Source organism: Ptychodera flava, chromosome 3 (assembly GCF_041260155.1).
Source record: "Ptychodera flava strain L36383 chromosome 3, AS_Pfla_20210202, whole genome shotgun sequence".
NCBI lineage: Eukaryota > Metazoa > Hemichordata > Enteropneusta > Ptychoderidae > Ptychodera > Ptychodera flava.
Window position 1 is genome coordinate 42,753,876 of NC_091930.1, and position 18,028 is coordinate 42,771,903.

The 18,028-nt window shown below is 37.7% G+C and overlaps 1 protein-coding gene and 2 long non-coding RNA genes across 3 annotated transcripts; 2 read left to right on the forward strand and 1 right to left on the reverse strand.

Moving 5' to 3' along the window:
* Positions 1-1,355: 1,355 nt before the first annotated feature.
* Positions 1,356-2,724, forward strand: LOC139126665 (uncharacterized). The gene is made up of 3 exons (XR_011550681.1): positions 1,356-1,568; positions 2,155-2,253; positions 2,604-2,724. It is a non-coding gene; the product is annotated as an uncharacterized lncRNA (long non-coding RNA).
* A 3,989-nt stretch (positions 2,725-6,713) lies between these two features.
* On the forward strand, positions 6,714-9,171 carry LOC139126674 (uncharacterized). Its single transcript, XM_070692733.1, has 4 exons — positions 6,714-6,835; positions 7,176-7,484; positions 7,935-8,054; positions 8,484-9,171. The coding sequence occupies exons 1-3, from the start codon at positions 6,786-6,788 to the stop codon at positions 8,044-8,046; spliced, it is 471 nt and encodes a 156-aa protein (XP_070548834.1). The 5' UTR covers positions 6,714-6,785; the 3' UTR covers positions 8,047-8,054; positions 8,484-9,171.
* A 4,232-nt stretch (positions 9,172-13,403) lies between these two features.
* Positions 13,404-17,819, reverse strand: LOC139126685 (uncharacterized). Its single transcript, XR_011550692.1, has 3 exons — positions 17,508-17,819; positions 17,114-17,173; positions 13,404-13,605 (listed from the first exon to the last, which is right to left on the reverse strand). It is a non-coding gene; the product is annotated as an uncharacterized lncRNA (long non-coding RNA).
* Positions 17,820-18,028: the final 209 nt, after the last annotated feature.

Here is an 18,028-nt window from a genome sequence, read left to right on the forward strand (position 1 = left end):
CTAGAATTTACTCATACTGTTACATAGCAATAAATCACATCGATTTTGACCAGTTCGCTTCATATATGCACTCGCTATCGCTCGTGCAACTGAACTCGTGCAACTGAACTCGTGCTTGTGAACTGGTCAAAATCTTGCTGATGTACAATCGCTAGGTGTGCTGCATTGCTTAAACACAACTGGGCATAAACTACTTCTTAACTTTGCTTAAACTTTCCACAGGAAATTGTTTTACTATTAGAATAAAAATTAGGGTTCAGAACACAAAAGTTTATGTTGGAAAAACAAAAGGTGTAATTTTTACTAGCACTTAAGGAGGTACGCTACCAGTCCAAAAAAATTTGGGACATTCTTGAAGTTGACTTTTCTGAAATAATCTTAATGTGTAGATTGCAAAGATTTGAAAAAAATATGGGGTACCCATGCAAAATTTTTGAAAAAACACATGCCAAAATTGACAGAAAACCACTAAATCTCCCATTTTGCGAAATTTGCACTTACCAGCAGAATCTTTATTTTATTGCAAACGATTAACCGATCCCAGTGTGCATACCACATTTTTGCATTGCCAGGACAGCTGCATTAGGATAATCAACTAAAATTTGTGATGTCTTGTCTTAAAAATTAAATATTAGACCCTAAATTTATCATTAAATGTAAAATTAGTCTTTTTTGAAAAATATAAACTTCCTATAAATGCACAAAATAATTCTCAAAATGTTAAAAAGTACAGCAATATCTATCGAACAGACAGTGTTCTTTGATTTAGAAGCAAAAAAAGTTGGGGTCACCGCGCAAATTTTCTTACTAAACAGCAAAAAGTGACGAAAAAAGGTGAATTTTGTTAAACCTGAGATTTGACCCTCTAGCTTACTGATATTATGTCAGAGCTACAATTGTTAATTATTCTCTACTGATCTTTCAAAATAAAAATAACTGTCGATTTTTCAGAGCAAAAATATAATTTCGGTTGTTTTGATTCATAAAAACTTCTGAAAGAAATATTATAAGGTCACTAGCATGATTTTTGGCCATTTTGTCCTGTTATTCACGCTCACCAGGTTAGGTAGGCTAAAAGGAACATGTACATCTTCTGGGCAAAAGAGGGCGCTCTCCTATATAGAATGGTAGCGTACTACCTTAATATTCAGAATGGCCGTCATCCCTGTATTTACTCAATGAAGCGTGGTGGCAAGCCGGTCTTGATGAATTAACTCCCTTGCAGACTGAACAAGTTAAACGTGTCTACTGTTCCGAGGGATAACAACTCAAGATGAAACCACTATGAGTATCAGGACTTTGTGTCAAAATATGCCATCATGGAGACTGTACAGATGAACCATCTATGGTCTTCAGGGGTACCTAAGAAATCGTAGTTTTGCCAGTGAAAGAGATGTCATGACTATGCACGCAGTAGTTTTGACACAGGGTCTAGGTAGTCGCTTCGGGAAAAGTGATGCCGTGCCGGATTATCCAGAAGTCGTGACGAAAAAACAAACGTTTTGACTAAAGTTCCACCGTTGGTGGCGCTTACAACATGGCTGCTGATAAGTCACATGCTGGCGACGGTAAGAATTTTATGCAATATCTTTACTATCTTGGTGTTGAAGATCGTTTAAAGTAGTCCATACAGTGTCGAAGATGTTAGAATGTGTACCTGGAAAGTTTCTGGGTTCAATTTTGAATAATGGCTGAGAATTCAGTGTTACCGCGTCATTGCCAGTGCACTGTGCAGGTTCACAGTGACCAGCTCACAGTGAGCTCGGCCATTCACATGACACAAGAATGTCCTCAAGGCACTTCAGTTTATTCAGAGTCATGTTATCGATTTCTGTCCTACTTCAGATAGTCTGTTTTGAGATTATCATGCAGTTGTTAATGTTATTGGTAAAACTGATGGAAAGTATTTTTATTTGCTTTAAAATTTTAGAATATTGACTTCTACTGTATGTTGCAGATAGTATATAGCCATCCATATTTAATTAGGTTTGTGTCATTATTTTGGTAATTTCTTGGTATTTAGAAAGAGTGATGTTTTTCGGGTAATTTGAGTCTGCCATCATAATTGGGCACAAACTTGAGATAAAGGATTTCTGGAAAATGACTTTTATATGAAAATGTATATATTTATTGTTTGCCAAATCTACCACACAGGAGCTGAAAATTAAAAAATGCCCCCAAGAAAAAGAAAGTCGAAACATTTTCTGTCTCTGGACAGACATAAGACGAAGAGGAAGTCTGATAATCCTTCTGGTATGTATCATTGAATTCAAAAAATATAGCTTTAGTTTTGTACTTTAGAGAAATGTCTGATTACTGCTTTAGTCCATGTGATGATGTTAAAGTTTATTTATCATCTGTGTCACAATATGATAGATGCAGACCAAAATTTTCTTGTACATTGTTTTAGCGACCTTTAATTCGAATGTGTATGCTTAGAGAAAGCACTTCAATTTGTACTATTTATAATATTTCAATTGTAATGTGGATATTTAACTACTTTGGAACAACACAATATTTGTTTTCCATATACTTTGGTTTCAAGAAAGACTATAATTGTACTGTTACAATAAATAGCTCTATTTCTACCTCATGTTTTTCAGAGTGTCAAAGCAATGAAGTAGAAGATGGCTTACCAATGCCATTATTTCACAGCACGCCAATCAAACATGGCAGTGCAAATGTTTGTTGCAGCAGCACAGAAACACAAATGACAACAACAGAAGGAAGTGTTCTAGAGACAGCTCACCGGGCAGCAGATAAAAGTCAAGAAAATTTAGTTTGTTCATCTTGTAAGACATCTATCAAGAAACCAGATATATGGAACACATCTGATGATGTATATGGAATACTTTGTTCTTATTGTGGTGCAGTTACAAGAGCAGAGACTCCAACTACTGAGAAAGCTTGCCATCATTCTCTTCTCATAGCCTATGATATGTGTGACCAGTGTGGTTCTTTTAGGAAAACTGACATCAGTCATACACATTCCATTCTCAGTAGGGGTGAAGTTTGTGACAAATGTGGGTTTGGTGTGCCTAATCTCTCGGTGTAAAAGCCTGCAAAGGTGACTGCTCAGTAAGTGAAGATGCAACCAGTTTACCTGTAACAGAACAATCAGAAGTGTTTGCCAGTAGTTCACGTCCTTCTGAAACTACAGATAGTGGAAATGCAGAGCCAAACCATACTCATAGTTCAGTGAAATCAGGTGTGCATGCTGACCCAAGTACCAAGACAGATGAGGAAACAGGCTTCAGTGGTATTGACACACTAGACACTTTGGTAAGAAAATGTATGAGTATTCTAGTAGACACTGACATGGAGAACATTCTTGTGGAACTTCTCTTATGCATTACCAATGGATCACTTTCACCAGACAGTTTAACGTATCATATTTTTCTGGATACCCTCAAAGCACTCAATGCTGTATCACTGACGGAAATGAGATTCAGCTACAAGAATAAAGTTTTCTGGAAAACATTCATCAATAAATTTGGTGCAGCACCCATTCGCTTCCTGTCTTGATGGAAACACGCAGGGTGCCCTTTTACTAGGCAAAGGAGGAAAGGGCAATTTTTCTGGGGATGAAGCTGATATCATTTTGGCAATTCCGAATGAGGATGTGCTGAAAGCATTTGATCCTTACGATGGTGAATGGCCAAGAAGTATTCCTCCTGGGATATGTACAAACATCGTCAGCAAGTTGGCAGCTGCACATCAAGATACAAGTATTTGTATTTCTCTTGACGGGAAGAAAGTTGCTCCTGGACTGAAAGGGGATAAAGGGGAATATCAATCTTCTTGGTAGAGAGGGTGATATCAACAGTGTGTCACCTGCAGTTCAAAAACAACTCAACATGGAGGAAATAAATTATGTGAACTGCATTAAGAATTTGGTATGCAACAGTACAGAATCTCTGATAGAAAACATCGATACATGCACAATTTTAGAAAGGCTACAGAGTCTGCTAAAAATACTGACGGATAAGAAAGCTGAGACAAGAAATCTTCTTGAGAAGAAAAGTTATGCTCTGGAAAAACTTAAGGCCCGCGCAACAGCAGAACCCTCATCAGCCAAGTATCAATACCCTGTAAGTCTAGTGACAGCTAACATAGTAGAGCTGAAAGAACTTAATGCCATTGGTGACAAGCTGAAGGAAAGTATCGCTTCAATGTGTGCTGCGTTGGTCATGAATCCATTTCAGTGGGTGACTATTCAAGCTGTCAACATAGGTGATTGTGGTAGATACCATGCATTGCATGACATTGATCTCTTTATAGGCTCTCGTGAGGAACCTCTGAAGAAATTTGCACTACACATCATCAACCAAGGACTTCCATACATAAAACAGAGGTCTTCACTGTGGTTTCAAGCACGAAATGAGGTCAGAGTCACAGCAAGTACACTGTTTAATGCTGTAGGCTGTGCAGGATTAAAAGCACAAAGAGAACATTACCAGCATACAGTTCTTGGTTTTGAAAGACCTGCCCCTGACAACACAGTTCAGGAAGCCATGGACTGGGGCACAAAACACGAAATATGTTCATTGGCCACCTGGCAACCAAGTTCGTACCTGCCCTATATCCTGATTGCTGCTTGTTAGAAGTTGGTGCATTCCACATACAAGTAGGAAATGTTGCAATGGTTATATCACCAGATGGCTTCCTCCATTGCAACACAAGCCAAGAAGATATTGCAGCTGTCGAATGTAAATGTCCCAAAAGTGGTAAAGTGCCAAATGCAATACAGCCACACTATTACTTACAAGTACAAGCACATATAAGAAGCAAACCTGGTATTGAATGGTGCCTCTTTTGCGTGTGGACAGATGAAACAACGAAGGCATTTAGAGTAGAAAGAGATCCTGAGATATGGCCCCTTGTACAAAAAGAAGTGAATGATATCTACGGTGGAGATGTGACAAGATGTCCCACAAGACTTTCTGATACATCAAAGGCCATCAAAGAAATGATCAGAGTCAACATTCCCAAATATTGTCAAGTTGTTGCTGAACTACCATCTGTGCATGCATGCTGTTTTGAAGATGAGGTCATTACAGTATCTGCAGAAAATCCTGATCCATACACAACAAGTGTTACACATGATAGCTGTCTTTCAAGGGATCCACCCAACATACAAGAGCTACCATTATCACAACTAGGGGAAACACTGGATGAAGTGAAGTATTACTTAAAGCAACACCACCAGTTATCCAGGAAGAAAGCTACTGAAGTAGTTGCATTTGTTGCATGCAACACTGACAGACTTTGGTCTGCAGAACTAACACACGGAACACCCATTTGCTATTTTCTGAAAGGTTACAGCTTAGCTACCAGTGTTGTCAGAAACATTTTGGAAGATGTCCTTGACTACTGCCATAGCAAAGGCATTCATTGTCCAGTGCAGAGTTTTGACGGCCAGTATTTACCATTGCTGCAAACTAGTAAGGATGGGCACCCTCAAACTCTCCTGGAACTACAGAAGATTTTCGGAAGGAAGTTTGTAAGATGACCAAGCAACAAATGGTGACAGATATGAAAGTTATGAATGCTATTACTACACTGGATGATGTCTTGAAGAAAACTGTGACCTCAGCAGGAGTAGTTACTGTGACGCTTGCTTACCCAAATGTGCAACTTCCTAAAACAGCTGTTGCAAGCTTGAAGACTGTGAGAAATACAGACGGATCACTGCAAAGCCAAGCTACTGGTAATCAAGTCATTCGACAGATAATGGAAGAACTTCCAGAGAGTGTGATTTCCTTGGAATTAGATTCAGTTATTGATCAGGATAATCACCACACTGACCAACAAAATCAAGCTCTATTTGATATCAAGCTCTATTTGATATCAACTGTGACAACTTCAGTATTGAAGAAAGTGAATCCACTGCTCAAGAGGAAGACAACAATCCAACTTTTGATGGAGGGGAAGACTGTGAAACTGCGGAACATTCCACATTTGCACACACTGCTTCAGACATTGACACTACCAGTACTGGATACAGCAACATACTGGATGCAGATGACATGAACAACATACTTGCATTGTTGAAAGATCAGACTCCAAAATGGAATGACAAGAACATTAATGATTTAGAACAGCAGCTGCAAAATTGCCAAAGTCTTTCAAAGCTGACAATCACAGAATTGAAAGTTCTCATGAAATACCTCAAGGATTTTAAACACCACAATATTTTGATGTCTGGTCGAAAAAACATTCTTATCAGTACTCTGAAGAATATACTTCATCTTCCTGGTGATGTAACTGCTCCTACAGGTACAAGTCACCATCAAAGTTATCAGTGATGTGTGTAAAGCTGTTGAATAGCAGAGTGTATCCAAAGCAAGCTCTAGCCATCTCCTATGCTAATTGGAAATTTCCAGAAAGAGTATGTAAGTGGAGAAACACCTCAAAGATAAAACACAATATGGTGATTCCACAACTGGATGACAAGACAGGTATAGATTGGTTCTATATACCTGAATACTCGGCAGATAGGGGAGAACTTATGGTCAGGAAAATAGATCCACATCATCTATTAACCAGACACAGATCTGCCCTATGTAAAAGAGACATCGGTCAGGCAAGGAGAAGAGATTTCCTTGAAGTTGCAGCAGATAATACAACCTCTCTCAAACTTGTTTGCTAGAAGAGAGTTTGGATATGCAAAATACTGACTTTGCACTGATCACATTCTCAAGGATGTTCAGGATGAGTTGGCAAAGAAGGGTCACAATTCTTCAGCCAGATTCTGTCAGCTGGTACGAGATTGGTTTCACTCGATGGATGAACCAGGAATCCCTTCAGTGGAAAGATTTAAAATGAAATTGAGGTAGGTGTTAAGTAATATTAAATGTCGTAATATGAAAAATTGAAAATATGTTATCAATAATGCATCATGTAACTGCTTAATGGAGAAACATACACTGTAAACATACACTGTGCATTAAATGTACCAGCACACACATTTTGTATTGGAGTGTTTGTTGAAGAAATATGTAATTTTCGTAACAGCAAATGAGGACAATATATTAAAGTTTGGAATAAAGCACAAATATTACATCAATGAAAATGAATTATAAAGAGTTGCACTAACATCTTGGTGTCATAATGTGCAAACAGTCTATGACAGTACTCTCACAATTTACAATCTCTTATTTATTAATGAACAGATACCGAGAAAGCCTCCTATCGATGGTTGATATGTACAGTTTTCCACCACCAAGAATGTATGTCAAAGGCTATCCAAAGGCATTGTGGGAGTCTACAATTTCCAGTATTGATGCAGACCTTATACTGTGTGGGCTTGTGAAAAGACGAACTTACAATCAGCGAGCAATAAGCAGTCAGATGTGTGAAAGTTTATTTGGCAGTCTGTCATCGCTTTCAAGTTCAAGGAATGGAGTTCCAAATTGTGTAGATTTGGAGACAAACTTTGCAAAGATATGTGGAGAGATGGTTGTACGTTATGATCCAAACAGGTATGATTCCTGCACATAGAGCTGGTAAGACATACTTGTAATTACATTCTATCTGTTAATGTTATGAAATGGAATGTTTTCTGTATAATTTTTATTGAAAGCCACTTCATACACAGAATATCAGCCCTGTGAAGGCGCAGCATGCATGTTTCATCATTGTAGTATACATGATCACCATTATACAAAACTTCTGCATGATGATGACATACACATAACATACTTGCTAAAATTACTGTTTCTTTGTTAAGAGACCACTGCTTAAATGTATGGGCAGACTCATACTGGACAACAAGGACATTATGATGTAAAGTCAGACAGTAATTGTAAATTGGCTTTTGCAATGCACTGAATAATTTAATTGCTGCTCCTCAAATCATTAATATTGCTTGAACTAGCAATATCATCATGCATTAAGTTCAAAAAGTAATTTGTTGGTATCATTGCTTACAGAGGCTTTCCTGTGAGGCTTTCATCAGCTACAGTATATCCACAACAGCAATTAGAAGTGGACTCTGGACCATTGCCTCAGCCTATGCCCCTCCGGCTTTCATTTCAGAGATAACCCTACATGTAGGTAGTACACATAATGTAATGTACTCATGTAATAATGTACTCTGGCAATACTGATACACTGCTAGTAAAATTGTCAACTTTTTCATTTGTCCTTGGCAGGCTCTATACATACAGTGGGCTGTTATATGCAATCACTGCATGATTATAGCTATGACATGGGTTTGCATATGGTTTTGAGAACAAAAATTTCTGCAAGTGTGCATCAATGTATTTTCACATCTTTGATAAGTGCAAGATAAAGCTAGGAAACTGGCAAATTTACTGACCGTGCAACAGACCTTGTGACTCATAATAGATTAATTATTTTGTGTAAATCCCTTGTATCCAAATTATCAGTGAAAGAAATTGAACCAAACTTGAATCTTGAATCAGGGCTGAATTAGTTATTGCGAATTATTTATTATGTAATCCTTTCAATTCATTTAGGATCATCCATTTGATAAGCCTGCCAGGAAACGTACAGCTCGGCGAAAGTTACAAGGACTGACAAATCTCCATGAGCCAGCTAGGGGAGTCACTGGTGTCAGGGTATTTCATAGAGTTAATGAAGGACGGCTTAATGCCCTCATAAGACTGGGCAAAAGTGGAAAGACAGAGTAAACAATTATTATGACAACCCCTACCATACTACCTGAAGTCTTTGTTACCTTTTTCACAACGGATTAGCATGTGACCAAATCAGAAAGCACACAATTCATTATGCTTTGTATCCTCGGAGATACCTGAGTGAAGTCTACCATGGCTCCCATGTGTAGACAAATTCACAGACTATTGATCAAAGTTTTGAAAACGTACTTTTATGCACACCATTCCTCTTAATTCTCATTTTCAATAATTTGGAAAATTATGCATAATTGAGAGAGGAGATAGCATTTTTGTGAAATTTGCCACAGATTGTGTCCTCAGCCATACAGAATAATGTGATGGAAAGTAGGGAGACTAGTTGCACCTGTTTTATGAAACAAAAGGATATTGATTTTTTGCAATGGAAGTAACAAAAGAAATTTGCATGCTCAGTTTTCTCAGAGAATGGCCCCTTCAGTTCGTCATAACTTGCTGCCCAAAAAGCAAGGCATTTGTAGTACCTACAGAATGTGACTTTTAGGTTGTTTAGTGGTTATTTTGAAACTTTCACTGACATATCTCAACGTACTTTTACTAGATATTATTTCTCAATTATTCTGATGCTGCACATTAGTGCTTACATGCAGAACTGAAAAGGTTTTTAGAAAAGTATCCTTCAAGGATACAAACCAAAGAGAATTGTGGGTAATTTATTGTACTGTGAAGCATTGTCTATGATATATATATTCCTCCCACCATTCCATAGGTATCTAGTGACCTTGTCTGTGTTTTTCAATGTGTAAAAAGAAAAGTAGACACACAAGTTATTAACAATGTAATAGTTTAATATATATTTCTCATATATTTTGTGTTCTCATAAAAATAAATGGATAAACTAAAAATAAAATTTCACTTTCAACAAACAACAATAAATATATACTGGCAGTGAAGCTCCTGTAAACGTCAACATGTGTCATATGTAACTCAATATCCTGTTTTGCAAGTTCAGATGAAATACCAATTAACATGAATACAGCAATCCATAAAAAGAGTAAAAGAAAAAAGAGTGACTGTCAGGTTGGCTAAGATTTGCATATCATTCTTGAAACAGCTAAATAAAAATGCACATGTTAAGATATTCACAATATTATTGTTTCTGGAATGTTCTTTATACTGGACTTGTAAATATATCTTGAATACCTAAGGAATCACTTAAAATAAAGAGACACTTTGCTTACACTTGGTTCAACTTAGCAAGCCAGAGTGAGTTCACTTAACTAAGTTTATACCTGGGAACATGCATACCAAGTTTCAAAGCAATCACAATAGTTAAAGGGACAGAGTCGCCCATTTTTCATGAATTTTGTTTGATACGAGATACTACTTATATTATTTGACATGTTGAAAGATAATGAATGAATGGGTTACTATGCATATATTCGACCAAAGTTTTGGACAAATTAAATGAAATAATCACAAAAATGAATTCATGGTCATGACCATTAATTGGTTTCATGTGTTGTGTCCAAAACTGGGGTCGAATATATGCATGGTAACCCATTCATTCAGTATCTTTCAACATCTCGAATAATATTAGTATCTTGTATCAAACAAAATACATGAAAAATGGGCATGTTTGTCTCTTTAAATCAGAGAAAATAATTTTTTGACCAAAAATAAGAAGAATTGCCCTATAAATACAAATATCAACATTTAACAATTTTAAGAAATCTGACACAAGAAAACCCTAGGACCAAGAGTATCAAGTTTCAAAGCAATCAAACAAAAACTTTGGGAGAAAATGATTTTTTGACCAAAAAGGGGAAACATTGCCCCAAAAATACAAAATACAAGAAGTTCACAATGTGAAAATCTGGCCTGTGGTTATAGAGGTTTAACAATTTGCTGGATCTTCCCTTTTTTACCCCATTTGTATGATTTTGATACTGATATATACATGTTCATTTGAACAAATTCACATCTCCACCCCTGGGTGCACCTGTTCACCAAATACTAAGACGGTAGGTGCTGCAGTTTTGAAGTTTTTGATGATGGAGCAGACATACACCGGCAATAGTATACAGACGCTGCTGACTTACCATGTAAGTTCTCTTTGGTATACTGAATGTGAGCTAAAAACCGGCTGAAGTTGACTATGAAGGGAGGAAACGTATTTGAACTGAGTGATTTATGCAGATATATTTAATTTTGGAGCAGTTCTGTTAAATAACGAGAATAAATGCTATCACCCCATTTGTTCCACTACAGTTGAAAGTGGTGTTTCTCAGATTTCTATTCACTACTTCTGCTCAGACACTGCTATGAATCTTGACCTGATATGTTATGAATTGAATAGTATGACCTGCTCAAAAGTCAGATTCTGTTGTTGTGGCAGCCAATGTTATGTGCGGTCGGTTTCAGCAGCACTACAAGTAAGTATAATTATGGTTGGAGTATTTGTATCAAACCAGTGTATTAATAGTATTTTGTAAGAACTGAATTAGCAATGAGTCATACAGAAGTTGTACTACCTCAGCAAAAATTAAAGGCGTTTTTTGCTGACATTTTATACACCAAAGACACCTTACTTGGTAAGTTGGTGGAGTCTGTATGTACCAGTATGTTAGTATTTGCAGATACTCCAAAACCTCAGTACAACCATCTCAGTATTTGGTGTACAGGTCCACCAAAGGGAGGAGATATGAATTTGTTGAAATGAACATGTCAGTGTCAAAAATATAAAAATGAGGTGCAAAAAGGGAAAATCCAGCACAATGTTAAAACTCAAGATCTTGTTTGCAAGTTTGAAGTTGCTAAGTGCATAAAGTCAACAGTCTTCCCAGAGATGGTCAGTAGTATTATGACAAGGCCTCTTTCTGGCTTCATGCTTTGACAGTGCATCTTTGGTTTTGAAACTTTGGCCACACAGGGCACAAACAAAATCTCTTGCATTGCTATGCTTGGAAATCTGGTGTTTCATCAAGTCTCCCTTTCTGTAAGTTTGGTAGTCACAGGATGAACACCGAAACTCTTTGTTGCCAGAATGTGTTTTTAAATGAGTAGTGTATCTAGATTTCAGTCCAAAAGTTTTTCCACAGGTGCAGGTGTACTTCTTTGTATGACATCCTTGTTGATGTTGTTTCAACGACATCTTAAAGTTGAAGATCTTGGGGCATTCATTGCATGAATGTATCTCTGCAATATGGGAAGCCTCGTGCCACTTCATTCCTTTGAAACTCTTTGGCTCAAATCCACAAACCTTGCATTTTTTAATGCCTTTCCCACTGTGTGTGCAACTGTGCTCTTTGAGATGTCTCCTTTCAGAAATCCCTTTCCACAGAAGCAGTTGAAAGGAAACTTGCCAGTATGTTTCCTTGTATGCTTCCTGAGGCCAGTTTTTGATTGGTAGACCTTGTCACATACCTCACAGCTGTAAGATACTCTCTTGTCTTCCCCCTCGACTCTTTTGGCCGCATCGGTGTTTTCATTTTGTCCGGCAACTACCTCATCAGGAAAATCTCCAGCTTCAATACTGTCTACGTCTACTTCTAAAGAGTGAACTCTTTCTTCCAAATTCATATTTCCACTTTCCGCAACTGCCTCTTCTGAAAAATCTCCAGTTTCCACACTCTCTTGATCTAGTTCTGAAGAGTGCACTGGACTCCTGACAGCAACACCCTCAATGTCAGCAAATATTTTCAGGGCATCTGATATAAAATGACAAGCAAAAAATAAAATAATCTAGTTACACAACTGAAAACAATCCTTTGAATTTTGGGTTTGCACTGCATATTGAAAATGCATGGAAAAACAAAAATTTTGAACGATTTACACACTTTGCTCATCATGTTTGTTACACTGTAAAATACTGACAGGCAAGTAATGGTAGGAGAGGAGCTCAAGTTCACTGAACTTCAAATTGGTAATCAAATCAAAAGTGATAAACTGGCCTATGATTACTGGTTCATCTGCAATGGTATTCAATGTATGAGTTTCAATGCAATGTATACAGGGAAATTAGCAGCAGAGGAGTTGGTTTTACTCAAACTATGGACATGAAATTCCTCTCTCTATTCAGTTCTACATGTTATCATCATTATTATTCGAAAAGCAGCTCAAGATCATGAAATTTGGAAGCAAGATCGAGTAAAAGTTCAAAAAAACGTCCTGCATGAAGGTATAGGAGGTTTACCACTCACTGAGTGAACTGACGCGGTAACACTGAATTCTCAGCCATTATTCGAAAACAAAAAAGAAACTTTCCAGGTACACTTTCTAACATCTTCCACACTGTATGGGCTACTTTAAACGATCTTCAACACCAATATAGTAGAGATATGGCGTAAAATTCTTACCGTTGCCAGCATCTGACTTGTTGGCTGCCATGTTGTTAGCGCCACCAACGGTGGAACTTTAGTCAAAACGTTTGTTTTTTCGTCACGACTTCTGGATAATCCGGCACGGCATCACTTTTCCCGAAGCGACTACCTAGACCCTGTGTCAAAACTACTGCGTGCATAGTCATGACATCTCTTTCACTGGCAAAACTACGATTTCTTAGGTACCCTGGGTTTGCCAATTTTTAATTTTCCTGGTTCAAGTAATAGAGAGTTCGTGTTTAAAATGTTAATTCACGCAGTAATTTTAAGAATACAATAAGGTGCCTTTCCAAAATTGTGCCAATTTAACCCAATGAACTGCTACCTGTTTATGTTACCAATACCTGTAAAATCTACATGTATGGCAATAAATAAATAAAAAAACAAACAGTACTTACCATTTGCCATCAGATAGGTAAACAACCCAAGCATAGATATGGATAACAGAACGGCGTATCTGGCCATCGTCGAATTTTTCCAGCTTAACGTCCCGTTCCAAAAGAGGTAGACGTATTTAACGTTGGTGACAAATCCCAATGCACCACTGAACACGAAAAATGTAGACACGACCAGTAGGCCATGGCAAGTTTTTCTGTACGAAACACCTGTTGAGATATGTGAAATACATGGTGCAATCAGTAGCTGGACATTGTTACGAGACGCAGATTATGTTTGTCGTTCAAAATGCTTTTACACACTGCAGACACAAACAAGAAGTTTCAGGCCAAACAATTTTTTTTTTCTTTGCTGGCCATATAGATAACAAGTCATTGCTCATCGTGGCGTGATGTCCGTTTTCGGTCATTGTGTTAGAGCATAAAAAGTAATAGGTATATTTATGGATAATTTCAACTTGAAATGCATACAGGCCTTTATTGACTGAACGGCTTTTTTCCAGTTCTCACTAAATCTACTGTGATCGATATCAAGGGCAGCCACTTACTCGATTTAGAGAAGTTATTACACTTATCAAGTATTCACGTACTTCGACTACCCCCGTACTAATATAAAAACTTTTGACTCCCGCCGACAAATTTTCCCTCTCAAAACAAATAAACTTAAAGATTGCCCTATCCTAAAAGATAAAATTGCAGACTGATCACTCCCAGCTCCTGAAAGCTCACCAATGCCACCCGTACCTGGCACAGACCCATAAGGGAGCCGTCATTGTTTACGGCCTGGGGGTTGGAGGAATGTGAAGTGGCATGGTTACTCAAGAAGTTGAAAACTACAGGGAGTTACTCAAAATTTGAAGAGAAAAAGGGGCTACTCAATTTTTTTGGAAATATACTGACGCGTTGAGTATAGTTATTCAATGATACAAAATTAATAAAAAAATGAAAAACACTACAAATGAAAAAGTGAATAATCTTGACTCAAATTTAGTGTATATATACTAAAGAGAGCTTATATTCAGAATCTTGTGGCGTCATGCCGTCAAATTATTATTGATAATCTATCCGATTATCCAGCAATTCTGTCCCTGATTTTCCTCTATCTTCAAAATTACTAGCATTGCCAAAACTTTAAAGGAATAGCAGTGATGTAGCCCCTACGGGCCTATAAGGGAGCCGTCATTATTGACGGCTTTGGGTTGAAGGAATGGTAAAGGTCAATAAAAAGGTGAAATATACAAAAGGGGTTGACTCAAAATTTGGAGGGGAAAAGGGGGGGCTACTCGTTTTTTGCATTTTTTTGGAAAAAACCGAACCGTTGACTGAATTTATGAAACGAAACGAAAGTGATATAAAGGGATGAAAAAAATACAGATTAAGATGAGTAATTTAGCTTACATTGAGTATATCTATATTATATTATAATAAAGACAGTTTATATTATAAGCAAATGGAATCTGTCTGTCTGTCTCTATGTATGTATGTATGTATGTATGTATGTATGTATGTATGTATGTATGTATGTATGTATGTATGTATGTATGTATGTATGTATGTATGTATGTGTGTGTGTGTGTATGTGTGTGTGTGTATGTATGTATGTATGTATGTATGTATGTATGTATGTATGTATCTATGTATGTATCTATGTATGTATCTATGTATGTATCTATGTATCTATGTATCTATGTATGTATGTTTCTATGTATCTGTGTATCTATGTATGTAAATATGTATGTATCTGTGTATATATGCTTTGAAGTATGTATGTATCTATGTATGTGTATGTCTACGTATGTGTATATCTACTTATATATGTATGTCAATATCGAAAACTTTCGGTCAAAAAGTCTTCTTTACTAAAACCACTTTCCCAACTGTTTTAAAACTTTAAGTTGGTATGTATAGTCCAAAGGTTAACCACTGGTAGGTTTGTTCAAATTGCTGTGAACTTTGTATATTTGAATTTTGTGTCATTTTTTTTTCAAAATATCTTCTCTGAAATTGCTGCGCAGATAGCTTTGAAGTTTGATGTCAAGGTCAATAGGCGATGTTTCAGACCAGCTTTGAAGGTCAATAGGCGTTGATTTATATCAGTTTTGTTCAAATTGTGACAAAACCGGCAATATCGTATTTTGGGGACAATTTTTGCTTTTCTGGACTCTAAAATGCTACCCATCTCATATTTAATTCCCTGGTTCAATTGCAAAACTCGGGAACCGCTGCACATTTCACCTTTTTATTTGGCATGAGGGGCATGCTCACCTATAATGAGTATTTGTTCAAATGAAGTTATTATTTACCAAGTACACTTATGAGCAGCAAAAGCAAACTTGGTGACAATCTCAATTACTATGAGTATGAATTATACATGTTGGGTTACCTGTGATATCGTAGCGGTACTTGTGGCGTATATATCGAATGCGCTCGGGGCATTGGGGTCATCGCCACAGTCCCGCTGCGAGCCAAACCATAGGCTTCGTTGGCAGTTTACGACGAGACCGACCGGTGTCGTAGATTTAGCATGCAAAATAATAAAATAGATAAAGCTTGCAATAAATAAAATTATACCTACTGTATCACTGACTATCTACGACTCATCTTCTACTCCTACTAACGAACCCGATTGTGACAACGTGTTTTTCAGTGAGTCGTCGATGGTTCTGCTTGAATTTGAACTTTTGACCTCCAACGTATTCAGTGCGATGTACGCACAATCGAGCAAACATCGTAGAAACCGTCGACGGCTCACGGGAAAATGGACGAAAATACGTGTTCTTATCTTCAAGAAAGTTAGCAGGCGTACAGAATGAGTCTCAGATAATCAGTAATAAAGATGATACAAGTTTATTTATTGAAAGGCTAATGTAGTTCATTATTTCGCGAGCTAAATCTACGACACCGGTCGGTCTCGTCGTAAACTGCCAACGAAGCCTATGCGTTGGTCTCGCAGCTGGCTGTGGCGATGACCCGAATGACCCGAGCACGTTCGATATACGCCACAAGTACCGCTGCGATATCACAGCTAATGTTGGGTATGATCTGTAGAGAAACAAAACATGACAAACACTTTCTTTTTATATAGGGTACTCATTTGTCTGGAGAATCTGTAAAAGTAGGTAACTTTGCAGGCAGTTTATCACAGTTTGGAGTTTCAAATTAAATTTGTTCGACCCTAAAGGCAGTAATTATATGACAGCTCTCTAATGAGGTCAAGCAAAGTGTGTACTCTATGATGTGCTCGGCTTTGCCTCGTACTTTATGTTGTGCAACGTTTCTTTTTTTCTAATACGGTTCTAATATGGGGTTACATTATTGCTTAAATTAACGGACGCCTTGTGTTGACTGAGCTTATACGAATTTAGTCGTCCACAGTTTGTCGATTGCTAGGCAACGGGCCGGCAAATAGCGTTATTGGATTCCGCTTCGTGGGCTTCTTATAATGGTTACAAGTTTAAATGAACAATTCAAGAAACGCAGCCATCTTGACGGTCACCCGATGCGAGCAAGCACCCACCACTAGCCTTGAATTAGATAGAGTAAACCGTGACGACTGAAAATTGTATGCCCAGTGAATGTGTACTCTACACTGTTTAGATAAAACCCAGGTGGCAGTAAAATTTGTATCATTATTTACTCGAAAGGCATATGATCTATTTTAGTGCTCAATAAAGTTGATTGAATTGTGTGTTCTAGAACACAGTCGAAGATTACTTACCCATTGCTATAGTGATGACCTCCATGACAGAGAACACCAGGAGAAGGCCAAATAAAAAAACTGAAAAAAGACCATAAAACAAAAGAAACATGAACGTCATACTTTCTTCCGTAAATATCAGGTTGAGCATATGTTTATGTGCATAAAACATCTTTCGTTATTTTCAGATAGAGAGGGTATATACGGAATTCTTAGGTAGACAACCAAAGGCATAGAAAATTGGACATCTAACTTAAAGAAAGTTCGCCTGTGTAAATGTGGAGTGTGACAAACGTCGTATTTGCCGGAGGACGATAGATTCCTGGGCGGATATAACATAAGTCGGCCAAGAAACGGTGTACGGCCTTAGTACTGGTGGCAAACCCCCAAGCTTTGTCAAAAGTCCAACACTCACCGCTTCCTAATGCTGACGTCTGCTTGTACGTGTTCCTAGAGAGTGACTTTACATTGTATTCGTCCATGATGTACCTTCTTCTAACTCAGACACGCATCAAATCTGCGATCTTAAAAGTGAAATCTTTGCTCTTTTACGCAAATTTGAAGAGGTGGTAAGAATCTCGATTTCTCGCTTACCGATCACCTTTGATAATATGTGTGTGCTATCGGTCGGCAAAAACTTTGTTCCTCGTGTGTAGAGCGAGTAAAGGTATTCTAAGCTTATGATGACACAAACCTTCACCGTGACCCCGAAACGACAAGTCTTTCGCCTAATAGTGTCCTAAGTTAAGCGTCGGCGAATCACAAAAGCCTGGCGGCAGTACGGTGCAGTACGGTTCAACACAATGCGAGCTAATCCAGAATAGATTGAATATGCAAGTCTGGTGTTGAAAAGGCTATATACGCGATCAACTTGAATTCAAAAGCATGAGACGTGGCCTTACTGACATGAATGTACCTTGTTGAACTTTTGCATTC